We start from the raw sequence: 16759 nt of genomic DNA, 5'->3' as shown, positions 1-16759 counted from the left end.
AGGAGAGAATATGGGCTTGGTAGTTGGAACAAGAGAGGAGAAAGACTAATTGAGTTCAGCAGTAAATATCAGTTAGTAACAGTGAATACTCTTTTTCAAGACTCACAAGAGGACGAGGAGTACTTGCAAAAGGCTAGGAGGTATGGGAATAATTCATTTACATTACATCATGGTGAAGCAGAGATTCCAAAATCAGATTTTGGATTATAAGGTTTATCCAGGAGCACATTTTAGTAATGATGAAGAGTAGGATGAAGTCAGAAAGAATCAGCGCCAAGAAAGTGTGATACACAAGTACTAACGAATGCAGAGACACATTTAAAGTTCTCTGAGGCTGTAGGTACTGTGATAAGGAATGGCTCTGTAGGCGGTTCAGCTTAAGAGGAATGGGAATATCTGAAAAGGGCAATCACAGTAGCTGGAAAGAAAACCATAGGTACATTGAAGGTAACTGTGAAGAAACCATGGATAACAGAAGAAATACTTCAGTCGATTGACAAAAGAAGAAAGTTTGAAAATGTCTGAAAATGTTCAGGGAAATTCAGGAGTACAGAAATACGTGTCATTTAGGAATGAAAATAAATAGGAAGTACAGGGGGCCAAGGCAAAATGGCTGCATGAAAAATTTGAAGAAATCGAAAGAGAAATGATTGTTGGAAGAATGGACTCAGCAAATAGAAAAGTGAAAATGGCCTTTAGTGAAATGAAAAGGAAGAGCAGTAACATTAAGAGTGCAATGAGAATTCCAGTGTTAAATGCAGAGGAGAGAGTGGATACAGGCAAAGAGTATATTGAAGGCCTCTACGAGGTGGAAAAGTTGTCTGATGAGATTACAGGAGGAGAAATAGAAGTCTACATGATCCAGTGTTAAAATCAGAATTAAAAATAGCTTTGGACAACTTAAGATCAAATAAGGTGGAAGAGATAGATAACATTCCATCAAAATTCCTAAAATCATTGGGGGAAGTGGCAACGAAATGACTATTTATATTGGTGTGTAGACTGAATGAGGCTGGCGATATACCATCAGACTTTCGCAAAAACATCATCCACACAATTTTGAAGACAGCAAGAGCCAGCACGTGTGAGAATTAATGTACAATCAGATTAACAGCTCATGCATCCAAATCGCTGGCAAGAATAATATACAGAAGAATGGAAAATAAAATTTAGCAACCTAAAGGTGATTATCATTTTGTCTTTAGGAAAGATAAAAGACACCAGAGAGGCAGTTCTGACATTGTGATTGATGATGGAAGTGAGACTGTAGAAAAATCAAGACACATTGATAGGATATGTCAACCTCGAAAAAGCATTGACAATGTAAAATGGTGCAAGATGTGCAAAATTCTTAGAAAAATGGGGGAGGGGGGGGGGGGGGGGGGGGAGCTCTAAGGAAAGACCAGTAGTACAGAATATGTGCAAGAACCAAGAGGAACAATGAGACTGGAAGACCAAGAACAAACTGCTCATACGAGGACTATTCAGAAAGTAAGGAACGATAGGTCGTGAAATGGAAACCACATTGAAAATCAAAACTGTTTTATTCGCAACAGTTAAGCTACAACTTCCAGCTACTTATCTCCATAGTCACCGATCTGACTTAGATGTTTGTCATAGCGTTGTACCAACTTTTCAATACCCTCGTTATAGAAGTCAGCCCCCAGCGCTTCCTGCCAATTCTCTACACTGGCCTACAGCTCATTGTCTGTGCCAAAATGTTGTCTTCATAGCCAGCGGTTCATGTGAGCAGAGATGAAACTCAGAGGGAGTCAATTACGGGCTGTATTGTGGGTAATCAAACATTTCCAATTGAAAACGATGCTGGAGCATCTTCATTGCCCCTGCAGAATCCGGCTGAGAATTGTCTTGAAGAAGAAAACGCACAACAGTTACGTAATGTTGGCTGCATAGCTTCAGGCGAAATTTCTCACCAGGCCCTCGTACTTGGCAGGAGATACTATTGTTGTAGGTATCTTATTTGCTCCCTGTGTGCTCAGAACTAAAAAGAACAATATAAGACGATTGACGGGCGTACTAGACACAATGCCCAACACACCTGTGCAAAATTTCATCGGATTTGCACTGTGGTTTCCATTTCGTGCCCGATCATCCCTTACTTTCTGAATAATCTTCATATTAAAAACAGTGTAAGATAGGGATGCAATCCTTTATCCCTCCTGTTCAGTCTACACATCAAAGAATCAATGACGGAAATACAAGAAAGATTCAAGAGTGGGACATTGCTATCCTCAGTGAAAGTGAAGAGTAGTTACAGGATGTGTTGAACATAATGAACAGTCTATTGAGTACAGAATATGGACTGATAGAAAATTGAAGAAAGATGAAAGTAAAGAGAGAACTAGCAGAAATGAGAATAGTGAGAAACTTAACATTGGAACTGGGAATCACGAAGTAGATTAAGTGAAGGAATCCTGCCACCTGGGCAGTAAAATAACCCTATCCAGCAAAATATCCCATGATAGACGGAGCAAGGAGGACACAAAAAGCAGTCTAGTTCTAGTAAGAAAGGCTTTCCTGGTCAAGAGAAATCTGCTAGTATCACACACAGTTCCCAATTTGAGGAAGATGTTTCTGAGAAGGTAAATTTGGAGCACAGCATTGTATGGTAGTGAAACATGCACTTTGGGAAAACCATAATGGAAGAGAATCAAAGCCTTTGAGAAGTGGTGCTTCAGAACGATGTTGAAAATTATGTGGACTGGTAAGGAAATTATTGAGGAGGATCTGCGCAGATTTGGCAAGGAAAGGAACAGATGAAAACACTGGCAAGAAGGGACAGGATGACAGGTCACCTTTTACGACTTCTGGTAATAACTATCACGGTGGTAGAGTGTGCTGTAGAGGGTAATACAGGGTGTATATGACCCAGGACAACCAGGAGATCCGGGAAAAACTCGGGAATATTTTCATCCAGGACAAAACCGGGAAAAACCTGGGAATTTTTTAGAAATCTGGGAATTTTTTAGTGTTTTAGTTTTCTGTTAAATTTTTGTTATTTTGACTGATAAGAACCGATACTCTAACGAAGGATATTACTGTATCCCACTACTGCAGAACAATACTTCAACAATAAAACATAAACGAAAGAAAGAAACGAAAATAACTTAAATTCCAAAGGAAACGTGCCATATACAACAACGACACACAGTGCTCATGCAAGCGTGTGCCAACAGCAAAATGTGTCAAAGGCCTTAGGAAGACTATACAGTGCTTCATAACAACAAATTACCTCCGATGAGTGTGAAGTCACAATTGTTTACATTAGATTCGTTTTAGCAGCTACGAGCAGGCTCATGCGCATGCGCAGTTGAGTCGCGTTTGAGCACTAGATTCTCCTGCATCTGGCTACAGAAATGTGGCTGTTGGCTGTGCAAGCACTCGTAGCAGGCAGCTAGATGCTACCGGGAAAAAGGGGCACCAAATTCATATTCTTGAGGAAAAAAGCTTGTTTCACAAAGCTCTTAACATCCAGTGCACGTTGGTCTATCGATTATTGATATGATTTTGAAACGTATCCCTGTTCGTTCTTGAATATTTTTGAACACATTTTAAGTTGATTTCTGAATGAATCATAAGTTGATTTTTTAATGCGTGCATAGTGTACGTGATGTCTCTGTCAGGAGGATCCTCGTCACATCTAGAAATAAACTTTCCGCAGACAAAAGGGGACGAGGCTATACGAGTTGAGGGAGTAAAGCCGAACGGGTGAATGCCAATTGCTGTCTGATTATGTGGTTGATTGAGTTTGTGAATTATCAGCGATGTTATAATTACTAGTGAAATCCATAGATTCAGACTACGAGGATGGAAATAAACGACTAACAGGAATAACAAGTGAGGAAGATTACGTATTATCTTCTTGACGTATCCAAGGAAATGAAATTTTGACAGAAAATTTTTGGCCACATCGCTACACTAGTAAGGATCAGTTGTACAGTCCCTGGCTAGCAGCCGCTTAAGTTCTATTCTGGAAGTAACGCGCAAAATATGTTGTACGAACATTTAACAACGCCTAACCAGAGAATAATCGCGAGATAACTAAACCTGTGATTCTGGCTGGGTTAGTGAAGTTAATCGGCTAACAAATTTTGACAATGGCAGGAATAGCTACAGAACTGGTGATGACAAGACCTATTTGTTAGAGCGAAGAAGGAGAAGAAATGGGGACATCACACAAATTATGGAAGAATAAGACGATTCCAAATTTATATAAAAATTTCGTAATGCTACTTTATGATCTCATGCTTGAGAAACTGGTGCGTATGAATGAAATGTATAACTACTTCCTAACATAAAGCTTTTTGCTTGTAGTAGGTCAAATAGGCATTTGATATTGGTACTTCGTGAATTATATTTTGTCGTGTTATAAAAATGACCATTTGTGCCAAAACAGTCTCGTTTATTTGATGTGTGTTACAAAATTGCTGCAATATTGTTTTATCTAGCAGACAATGACAAAATAGACTTAATCAGATCGAGAAACCACACCAGATAACATTTCAATTTTTCATGTAGCAAAACGTTTCACGAACTTTGGTGAGATAATAGTCTTTCACAGAAAGGAAAGCATGCCATGTAAAGCTGTAGCAAGAGTAGAGAGAGAAAAAAAAAATGCTTGGAGCTCAGGATTGTAGAAATGTGTACTTTCTTGCTTGTATCTTGTCTTTATTGGTTTTATGTATCCTATATTTAATTTTATGTCACACAAAACAGCAAGTTATTAGCTAACAGGCAATAAAGAGTGCAAATTTTCTGAAGAGTTCTTGTTCTCCCGATTAGAGATAATCCCATTCGCTATTAATTGCGAGATTTTTTTACAAGAGGGGCAGGCTGTCAAACCAGCTGACTGGGAGCAGGAGAAGCACCACAGGAAATTTCAATTTCCACTGTCCTGAATATAGTTTGATGACATCCATTACAAAGTATATACGTTTCAATTCCACAGAGAAATACAGTGATGTGCGATAGAAGAATGCTGTCTGAAGAGGCGTGGTACTGCACTTTGGCACACTTACGACCAAATAACATGTCTTACATTTCCTGGAACACATTTGTTTTATGTTTCAGACTTTCCAAAAGACGTGCGCTACAAGATGAACATATTTTTGAAAATTCGATTTTTTTTTAGTATTGATTCGGTCAGCAAATATCGTAGGTCCGGGACTGATGTGCAGAGCAGTCTGAGTTATAGTGACTCTTGTTTACATTTAGTGATTTTGCTGTTTCCCCTTCGTTACTCTCATGTCTAATGAAAACAAAACGGATATCTGTGGCCAGGCACTTTCAAGTGAATTAAAATAAATTCACATAATTCCGGAAGGCTAAAATATGTTATTAGTTTCAGATTTTATTTTATTTCCACCTTTCTGACAGTCAAGCATTAATCGCCTTGCAGAACAATGAAGCTATTTTTGTCTGTTTGCTAAAGAAATTTGACTTTTATTAACCTTTTCGGCAGAGGCAGTCAATGTATTTGAAACGAAATGCTTAATTCCACAGTACTGGTTAGTTTCAATTGTTCGCTGCATTTCATGTGCACGTTTTCATCTTTCAAGTACGTATGGCATTATGCCATAATAAAGAACCAAACATGAAATAAATACGGCACTGGTGCTCCAAGAAAATTTGCGTCCCAGAAACCACACTGAAAAGCTTAATATCAGGTTGAAATCTACTTCACTGAGAATCTGGATATACGAATGTGCACTTTAAGTATGCGTTTTAAATGTGCACATTTTAGTATGGTTCACGAAATTCCGAAGCTCTTGGAGTATCCTCTGTTGTCTTGATTCTTTTATTACATAATGTGTGATCTTTCAATGTTTTGCACGCACATACGTATGGGCTTCCTGCGTCATGGTAGCCGCGCAAACGCGGTGTTGCCTGTTATCTGCACTCTCTGGCAACTGCTGAAATGAAGATATTTTTAACAGGTCGCGGGAAAATATTGCGAATGGTGATTTGAAAAGCATTTCTTTCAAAGTAAATATCCTTTTACGTAAGTTGAACTGTGTGCGAGAATGTACTATGAATTCCTTAAATTACAGATCGTTTGACTCTCATTTAAAAATCAACTCTTTGATGACAAGCCATTTAGAATTTTGAACCCTGAATATCAGACATTTATGTCATTGTTAAAAATTTTACTGGCACATTTGTGTGATATATCTTAAAGTGTAACACGCGCAAAAAAGGTCAACATTATATGCGAAAGCTTAGCTTCTCTTGTAACTTATTAACCATAGAGACCAATATTATATGTGAACGCTTAGCTTATCTTGTAGCAACACTATGTATATTAATTTAAACTATTAACTCCCCTGTTTGTGTGTTCGTGCTACTTAACAGTGACGTTGCTGTTGGCTGACTACATCACGTGTCCTATGCTCTGAATATCCGCTGTCATCGGCTGGCGAGATCACGTGACATGAGCTATGACTGGCTTACAAAAGCATATCGCAATCTCAATTTCAATGATTTGGAAAGTAACATGTGGTGTTTGGTGTAATTCCAATGTATACTTTCGTAATATGAAAATACGCAGCGTACATATTGCTGCACATCAAAGATATTTCCAAAACGTGTCTTTTTCTGTGAGTTTCGTTTTCTATTGTGCCAGGAAATTCAACAACCGTGTATAAACCCATAACCATTCAAAGGATTGATATGTTTTGCGGGGAAAGTATACTGTCACTTAACACGGAAAAAGTGTGTTTTCACCTGGGAGAAAGTGTATTTTTAACCTGGAAATCTGGGAAAAATTTGGGGAATTTTTTTTCCTTGTCCACGTATACATCCTGTAATAACTGTAAGAGGAAGACAGAAATTGGAATACATCCAGAAAATAATTGATGGTGTTGGTTGTAATTGCTACACCGGGATGAAAAGGTTTGCACAGGAGAATAACTCGTGGCAGGCTGCATCAAACCAGTCAGAAGACTGATAAGATTTCTGGATGTGGTGACAGGTAATCAAAGCCCTGGTGAAGGATGTGGTTCAGTTGTTCCATTACAGGATGATACTGGGTGACAAGGGGGCACACCTTTCTAGCTGATTGTCGGGATTGTTGGGCACATTAGGGATGTGAGAGGATATGGCTTGGGAAATCAGTTTGTGGACTAGATTTGGGTTACTCAAGAGATGTTCAGCATACTGGGAAAGGAAATTCTCATTACTTCAGATATGCCACTCACAAGTGGCCAGGCTGTATGAGAATGATTTTTTTACTGATTTCACATACCAGCTCTGCTACGGTCACTGTACAGCTTTTTATGTTGGCATGACAACCAACCAGCTGTCCACCAGAATGAATGGCCACCTCCCAGCTGTAGCCAAGAACGAAGTTGACCACCCAGTGCCACAACATGCAGCTGAGCAAACACGCTGGAGTTCAGTGGCTGCTTCACAACCCAGGCCATCTGGCTCTTCCAGCAACAGCTTTTCTGATTTACGCAGATGGGAATTATCCTTGCAACACATTATTTGCTTCACCAACTCTTCTGACCTCAATCTCTGCTAATCCACTCTTCTTACACCTGCATCCAGCAGTTTCCCTCTCTTCTGTCCTATCATCTCATCTCAGTCCACCTCCCTCTCACTTTCATCGTGTGCCACATCTCACTGGCTCCCAAACCCATACATCAAATGCCTAGCCCATGCAAGTACCATCCCTCCCTCCTGGATTCTAGCCAGCTAACCTGGAGCTTCCTTCCAAGCCACTAGCTACCTGTTCCGAACCCCTCTTCCTGCCTCCTACCTCTGTCTCCCCCTCTACCAACCCTGTTGGACTCAATCCCCACCCCCTCCACCCCGCCCCTCCACCCCTCCCCTCCGCCCTCCCCTCCACCTCTCCCCTCTGCCCCTCCACCCCTCCCCTCCACCCCACCCCACCCACCCCACAATAGTCCAACTGTCCACAACGTAGGATCATAGGTGTTTGCGTTTTGTACATCCTAGCTCAACGAAGAACTTACTCTGAAAGCTAGCAAGTTTCTTTCTTTCTTTCTCAGATAAATTTCAGTCATCAGTTGCAAATGAATTTTATTATCTTCACCAGTCTCGACAGATTACTTTCTAATCTTCAGAAGCCAACAATATCAGGTATATTATAAATCTTTAGGCCTTAGCGATATGTTTATGTGAAGAATAAAAAGTATATTACAGGAACTTACTTAGTTTAGCAGACATTCAATACTTTCTTCATAGAAGAATTATGCCATGGTATGTTCAGAAACTTTCATGTTGTGTATGATTATTTTAAGCAGCATTTGACAATTTACAATAACTGAGTCAGATTTATGTATCTGTTGAGCTGCCAGCAAGGAACATATATAAAAGCATATATAAAAAATATAACCAAGGCATGCAGAGACATTATATATGATACATTTGAAAAATCATGACCAACAATTCCAATATATGAAAGGTATGGGCTAATTTTCACATTTTATAAGAGATGATATGTTATCAAAATAGTGTCCATTTTGTAATGCAAGTTGATAATTCAACAAATCTTTTGAGTTTAGATGAGAATGTTTGTGTATTTCAAAGTCTTCTTAAAAGCTTCATTTTATACCCCCGTCAATTGTATGTAAAATTTTCTTGTTAAGCGAGGATGGCGGAGGAGGTGTGTGTTTCTCTATTTTAAGATGTTATGCAAAACTTGACTTAAACGATTCTTGCCATCTTTGTTGAGCAAGTGCTTGTGTAGATGACAAATTAATTTTTTGAAACTGGTAAAGGTAATAAAATTTATTTGCAACTAATGACTAAAATTTATTTTGAAAAAATAATTCTACAGTTGTTGAAAATTACAGCCATGAATGAAATAGGTTTAATTCTGTTCTGTGCCTGTTGATAACTCGGTGCCTCTGTTGTTCATTGACTGATCTTCTTTAATCTTCTTTTATTTACAAAGTTCACCTTCTTTCAAAAAGTTCTTTTTGAAAAATAAGTTATTTGATAGAAATTGTGTTCAGGTTTTATTAATGCCTAGTTATCTATCACTTGTTGTGACTTAATTTCATAAGTTTGACCTGCAGCCTTTTGAATGATTAGCTTTTTTGGTTATTTACTCCCCTCCCCCCGCCCTCCCCGCCCTCTTCCTCACCTGGATTTTTGGGAAATAATTTAGCTTGATGTCTTACGTTCGATCTTCCTTATCACAGTAGCAGAAACTTGTAGAATTTTTAACATTTTGGTAAGGTACAATCATGCTGTGGACATCATTAATGGTTTTTCTTTTTTATCTTTGTGATCTAAATGTACTACAAACTGCTTGAGATAAAATACTTTCATGAAAACTAGTCACTTCGATTTATCAGTTGGTAGTTTTAACAGATCTTACCAGACTGAAATGCTGAACTATAATGATCTATAAAAAAAATCCTTTTCAAACAAAGTGATCCATCTGTAACATACTGTAGTGGACCAAAGATAGCTGCGGAGGAACGAGAGTGAAACGAGCAGTTCTTGCTTGTCAGGATGGGTTCAAATGTTCCTATGGGCACGCTAACATCTGTAGAGGGTTTGAGTGTCAGTTGTGGTATGTGGGTAAGTGACAGACAGACCAGCAGTGGACATACACACACAGTCCTCTATTGAATCATTCAGCGTCATTCTTCCATGAACTTGAACAAGTCTTTAATTAAAGTAAAGTAAAGTCATATTGCATGAATGACTGGGAGATCCTGAAGGGCTGGTTCAGCCGCCTAATTGGAAAGGCTTTCCCTATTCTTAACACCCGCAGACTTCTTTCTTCATGGAGTATGAGGTCTGTGTGCAAATGTATATCTCTTAAGCATAGGTGACTAGTGTGTGTGTGTGTGTGTGTGTGTGTGTGTGTGTGTGTGTGTACCTTTTAGCCTGCTAAGTGTAGTGTCATGTTCATGTTGGAGATGATGAGAGAAGGGGGAGGTTGAAAGCCAGCGCCCGCACATACTCTCTCCTCTCGAAGAGCACTATGGGGGCCGCTTAGCTTATTGTCCCCATCTGATGGACAGATTACCATAACAGTGTCACATGGCTTCACTTCAAGAGACACTAAGGAGAGCTTTGGTATTTAAATCAGGACATTGGCGCAAAGTCTGGCAATCGGAAACTTTATGCCACCACCTCTCCTCCTGGCAACCAAATACTGGCAGTAAAGATTTCTTCCATCACCAGGATTCGAACCGGCTTACCTCCAGGTCGAGTGCCACCGCATGGGCATACATTAGCGACCTCGGCCTCAGTGGTGGTTAGTAGTCTTTAATTATTCCGTCCAGTTAATATAGTCATTCAAGTGCATTTGGACCGATGTTGAAGAGCAGCATCTGGTACGGTGTTGGCTCCCCAGGTTCGCAGGCAGCCAGAGGTCCCTCATCTGTGACCCAATGGTGGCAGAGTTTCCAGCAAAGACAAGGATTGTGTTTGTGGCTCAAGTGTTGGGACCAGGTCAGTGGCTGGAGTGTAGTGCAATTAGTAGCATGTATCAACGTCACAGAAGTCAGTCAAGCTGGAGTGGCTTCTCAAAGGCTGGTCCCAGGGCATTGACTTTCGGAACAGTGTCGTCGAAGTCTTATTGCTGCTGAGGGCTACTAAACATGAATGGGCCATGGCCGGCTGCAGCCATTGTCCATGGCTTGTGGCCTGATTTCAATGCTTGTGGTCTGATAATACAGGCATGCAGTTCGGTGACAGCACCTGCTGTCTGGCTGTGGCCTCATTATGGTTTTGGGGTCTGGCTTCTGCTTGATGGTCTGCTGTAGTTTGGTCCTATTGTAATACCCTATTTGCCTGCTTTCTCTTCCAGGTGACTCAGCACAAATTGATTCATAGTTAATCTGCGCATGACTTCACTTGTAATTGATTAAATGCTCATCATCTCTGTGTTTGAACACTAGAAAGATGTCTCCTGGTCTCAAAATAAAGCCTCTCTCTATACTTCATAATATTAAGTTGACTCTCTAGTAGTGTGTATTCGAATTCTTCACTGTAGTTAGCCGTGGCATCTTTTAGTATGCAATAATTTTTTATCAAAGTCCCATTTTCTTTTCTCTAAATAAATCCAATTATGGAAAGTCCATGATGGAATACTGACACTGTTACGAAAGGGGTAGGTAGATTGCTAATAAGCATGTGGTGGAGACACTGTGTCGCAGAGAGGGCACAACAAAAAGACAGCTAGACATTTGAACTTCTGGCCAGAAAGCCTTCTTCTAAAGCAGAACACTCTCTCCCTCCCCCCTCTACCTCTTGGCCCCTCGCCCCTCTACCTCCCCCTCTCTCCCTCCCCCCTCTCTCCCTCCCCCCTCTCTCCCTCCTTCCCCCCTCTCTCCCTCCTTCCCCCCTCTCTCCCTCCTTCCCCCCTCTCTCCCTCCCCCCTCTCCCCCTCCTTCCCCCTCCCTCTCTCCCCCCTCTCTCCCTCCTTCCCCCTCCCTCTCTCCCCCCTCTCTCCCTCCTTCCCCCTCCCTCTCTCCCCCTTCTCTCTCTCTCTCTCTCTCTCTCTCTCTCTCTCTCTCTCTCTCTCTCTGACACACACACACACACACATACATACATACATACATACATATTCACTCTTGACCACTGTCTTTGGCTGGAGACAGCGGTCGCACACACGTGTGTGTGTGTGTGTGTGTGTGTGTGTGTGTGTGTGTGTGTGTGTGTTCTACTTTAATAGAAGCCCTTTTGGCCAAAAGCTCAAATGTATATCAGTCATTTTGTTGTTCCCCTCTGCAACTCAAGGTCTGCTCTACATGCTGAGTAGCAGTCTTATAAGAAGCCAACTTTAGAGACAATTTGGCTTCAAGTCCGAGATGCTGGATTGTACTTTCTCTTCTAAACTACTGTTAAATTTCTACTTCTGGGCTGGGGCCAGAGCTTATGTAAGGTCGTAATATGACATCTTTATAAATTTACAAAATTAACTGTGAATGGTTTATTTTTTGTTTTTACATAGTATTCTTGAATCGTGCTTCTCTGTAGTCTTTACTTCTTGGTTTGTAGCTCTACTAACATTTCCTTGAGTACCTGTAACGTATCTGAAAATTCATCCTTCAATTTTGCGATCTCGTGCATACTATTAGCAATATTTCACTTCATATCATTTATCATCTGTTGACTCCAACCCATTTCATCATCACCGTTTATACATGCATCGTCATATTGATATCATTTCAAGTTTTACCTAAAAGTCCTCCAGCACTTTTGATCCAATGGCTACCTTTTCCTTCGTCTCATGAAGCCTCTCAGATAGCTCTTGCACATTCTTATAACCTTAGTCTACTCTAATCTCTAACTCTGGGGTAGGCAACACGTCGATTGCGATCGACTGGTAGATTGCAAGTTTTTGTTTGGTAGATCACTTGAGCAGTAAGAGTGCAGAAAAAGAAAATGTTGAATAAAAATGACAGTTATTTCTTGTAGAGCTGAAAATGTGTGCTCATTCGACACAGGTGTGTTCCATTTGTTAACAAGTGCGCAGAACTGGTACTAGTGTCCATCGTGAACAGTTAAAACCATGTTGATCATACCTAATCATGTTTCTTAGATTAGTGCAATTGACTGCCACTCATTAATATGTTATTTCATTTATCTTTGCACATTATTGGTTCAGTACATGTCAGGAAATGCCGATGAGATTCATGCGGTTTCAGTGCACATTATTGTTTTGTAATAGCAGAAATAGCACATGCTTTCATTTGTTGTGTCAAGCTACTATGGCATTTGCAAAAAAGAGAAATGTGAGATCTATTTGAACACTGTGCACACAAGTGTGAATACTGAGTTTCCTTTATAGTGTGAACTGAGAAAAGAAAAAAAATCATGAAACTTAATCAGTTAAGTTTTCAGCAATATCTGATCATGAAACGAGTTGCTGCTTCTTATCACGTTTTGAATGTATTGACGATTAGGAGGAAACCCTTTGAGGATAGTAAATTCATTAAAGAAGCATTTTCAGAAGCTGCTAGTGAGTTGCTTCAGAATATCAAAAAGAAGTCTGAAATAGGGGCTGCCATCATATCCCTTCATTTGTCATCAACAGTGATCATGAGAAGAGTTCAAACAATGTCTGATGTTTTTTCTCACTTGTAAAGACTTGGATGATGCAACAGGTACTGCTTAGTTGCCTGTTTCTGTGAGGATGATTTTTAATACCTTTACTGTTATCCAGAAGCTTGCAGTCATTACCACAGATTGGGCTGCAGTCTTAAGACTTTCTGAAAATTGTTGTCTTGCTCACTGCCAAAGAGGGGAAAGTTTTCCACAGTTTTGAACATACCACTGTATTTTACACCAGCAGTCTCTTTGTGGAAAGTTTTTAAATTCAAATGAAACTATTAAAACTGTTGTGAAGGTAGTCAACAAAATTAGGTCTCTCTCTGAGAAAACTTTTCCAAGATGTGGCAGAGGAACTCAAACTGCAGTATGAAAATCTGTTACTTGCACCCAAAATCAGTTAGCTCAGCAAGGCAAAAGCACTTCGTTTCTACCATCTTTTACTGGCCGTCAAACTGTTTGTGCAAGAATCGGAAGAGAATAGTCTGTTAGCTTCCACAGAAGGTCCTCTCTAGCTTAATAATTTTGCTTTCTTAGTTAACCTAACAGGAAAACTTCATGAGCTAAATCGAAAATTTCAAGATAACGATAAAGTTGAAGATTAGACATGGCTCAGCCACATCCTCAGGGTTGAGATTCTGGTAAAGTAAGGCTATGAGGACGGATCATAAGTCTTGCTTACATAGCTTCATCTGTGTCTGGTGATTCTTTATTCTTTTCACTCTTTTTTTTTTTTTAAACAGAATATGGAAGTACTGCTTCTGAAGACTCAAATGAGCAAATACACAGGGTGGTAATAATTAAATTTTTCTGCTGCTTCAGAGGACCTAAGTGGAAAACGAATGATCGTAGGACAATGAAACTTTGAGCACACATTTGTAAGGACATGCGGAACAGAAATAATGAATAAACCATTGAAAAAAATACATTTTAGTTCCCATGTAAAGGGTAATGTTTGTAATTGTGTACCATGCTTGTGTGCTGGGTTATAAACATTGCTCAATGTGACGACTATATGTGACGACTATCTGCACCCACAGTAGCCTGGAACCGCACTTAAGATTCCATTGCACAATTGTTTGCAGCATTTTTCAAATGGTGGACCATGGAATGTTCGGTTGTTGTGATAAAAATTGTGCACTGCTTGAAGATTGCACATTGCATGCAGCATTCTCAGCCACAGCACTGTTAACTACTCCAACAATTTGTGGCACAGATGGCTGCTGACCTCTCCCAGGTGCATTTCCCAAATCACCAGTTAATTCAAACTTCCGAATCATGTTCTTCAAGCCTGGTGCGGGAAGGGAATCTCTCCATGTTTCTTTAATGCCTTGATAGCTGCGAAGAGCAGCAACACTGTTGCTCATCATGCAGCGCACATTCTAAACACCATTCCTATCAAGTTGGGTACACATACGGTAAATTGTTTTCTCTCTACACTTTCTATAGTAGCAGAAGTTTAATTATAACCATCCTGTACTATCATGAAACAGTTGTCAAAATACAAAGCTGTTTGTAGGAAATGTTTACAGGAGAATCTCGGATCAGTGGCAGATATTACCTCTGTAAATCCAGTTTCCTCAAAAAGAAGAAAAACTTTGCAGAACTTATTAATGACTGAAAATAAGCACCATAAACTAGGTTTTCCCCCCACTTTTAAATCACATATAGCTATAACCATGGGTGCTACAAATATGGCATTATCTAGCTAATTGAAGTAATTGTGTATTTTTTGAATCAAAATTCTTGTTTTTTTTTTTTTTTTTTCTTTATGTAAAAATATGTTGTATTACATATTTTGTTGTTGTTACAGGGAATAGCAAAATACGACAACATTTTGGATTTAAATCATCTGTATTCAAATGACATTTATCAAGTTTCACAGAAATATGGCATAGAAGCAGCCAGGATTATCATAGTAAAGGTGAGCTTGCACATCCTCAAAAAAGATAAAAAAGTTTAGAATTTACAAAAAAATTAAGAAACTTGTGGCATTTAATTGAGTTAGATTGAGAGTAGCTGTAGCAACATTCCAAAGGTGACACAACTGAATCACTAAATTTTTAACAATGTTTCCAGTTAAGTGGAGATTTTGGTTGGGGTAATATATTTTATAATAAGGGACCATTTATCTACAGATTTTGTGGTGCAGAATTGTACATATGAAGTACTGAGAGATTTTTCTGTTGACTTGTATTTAGTCCAGAATTATATCTTATGGAAGACATTCCTGTGTATTTGTATTCGTATAAACAACCAAACTAAAATAAATGAAGTGAGAGCAGTTGGCAACGTAAGTGCAAGAGTAGGTTGTTCCAATGCAGCCTCACAATCTGTAGTTGTTGGCAGAAGTCAGAAGTCGTCGGAGCTATTGCCAACATAGACTGACTACTTCTGTGCATCATTTCTACCATAGCAAACACTCTGTATTACATGCAAAGTCTGCTGACACTGATGAACAGCACTGTCTCCTGCGAATTTCCTCACACCGTGGCTGCAAATATCCTACTCCCACAACTTTCAGTGGCAAAAATTGCAGACGCCGAAAAGTACTGATACAGCCAAATTTGAAAATGTTAAATAGGCGCAAGACCGCTACGGTCACAGGTTCAAATCCTGCCTCGGGCATGGATGTTTGTGATGTCCTTAGGTTAGTTAGGTTTAACTAGTTCTAAGTTCTAGGGGACTAATGACCTCAGCAGTTGAGTCCCATAGTGCTCAGAGCCATTTTTTTTGTTAAATAGGGAGAGAGAACATATAAACAGGTCATTTTAACATGTGTTTAATGCATTTTGAACTGGAACTTCCAAAAATAGACATATTGGGTTGCCTCATAAGTTCACTCCCCTTGCATTACAATGAAATTGCAAAAAACACATGAGAACACACCTCCCCACAGCACAGCTACGTGGGAACACACCTCCCCACAGCACAGCTAAGACAGATTGGTTGCTGGCCTGTCTGCTTACACACTTCACACACATACCGTGTACAATATAACTAAGAAGACGGATCAATTTTGTAAAAAAACTATTTATTTCTTTCACTATACATCATTACTGTCGGCAGTGTATTGCCATTTCTCGGGAAATTTTATAAATGCTATTCTTCCAAAATGTGAGTGTTTTTGGATTGATGACCTCTTTGAGGATCAATCTGCACTCCTCCAAAGAGGTAAGGCATTTGCCTTTCAGGACATTCTGCAGGAAACGGAATAGATGAAAGTTAGAAGGAGCAATGTCTAGTGAATACAGTGGTTGTGGTAAGGCATCCGACTCAAAAGAATGGAACTTTTGACGGGTTACCGCAGAGGTATGTGGTCTGGCATTGTCATGATGAGAGACTAAAGATGAGATCATGTCCCAAATTTGGTCATTCCTCATTAGTGGCTGCCTTGAGACAAGCCAGCTGCAAACAGTATTTATTGGAAGTGATAGTTTCATTTGGAAGAAGTTATACAGGATGCCTTTGTAATCACATCCGATGCATAGCAGAACCTGTCTGGGATGCAGCCTTGGCCTAGGAAGTGATAGTGGTGGCTGCCCTGTCTTGTTGCACAATTTACTCTTCTGGGCTGGTACATGATCCACTTCTCTCATCTCCAGTTACTAGCCATTCCAGAAAAGAAGCATTTGATAGTGTCTCAGTAATTAATCACAGATGGACTAATGCTGAATTGAATTCGCTTAACTCA

The 16759-nt window shown here is 39.8% G+C and overlaps 1 protein-coding gene across 2 annotated transcripts in view; it reads left to right on the top strand.

Annotated features, from left to right (window-relative positions):
* LOC124615730 (DNA-directed RNA polymerase I subunit RPA1) overlaps window positions 1-16759 on the top strand; it is a 306200-nt gene that overhangs the window by 273044 nt on the left and 16397 nt on the right. For both annotated transcript variants that reach the window (XM_047143804.1, XM_047143812.1), the window contains one exon: window positions 14879-14989. In XM_047143804.1, the coding sequence (XP_046999760.1) occupies window positions 14879-14989 (111 nt within the window). The remainder of the gene's footprint in view (window positions 1-14878; window positions 14990-16759) is intronic.

The sequence above is a fragment of the Schistocerca americana genome, chromosome 1, assembly GCF_021461395.2.
Source record: "Schistocerca americana isolate TAMUIC-IGC-003095 chromosome 1, iqSchAmer2.1, whole genome shotgun sequence".
NCBI classification, from domain to species: Eukaryota; Metazoa; Arthropoda; class Insecta; order Orthoptera; family Acrididae; genus Schistocerca; species Schistocerca americana.
This window is presented reverse-complemented; position numbering and strand designations above follow the sequence as displayed.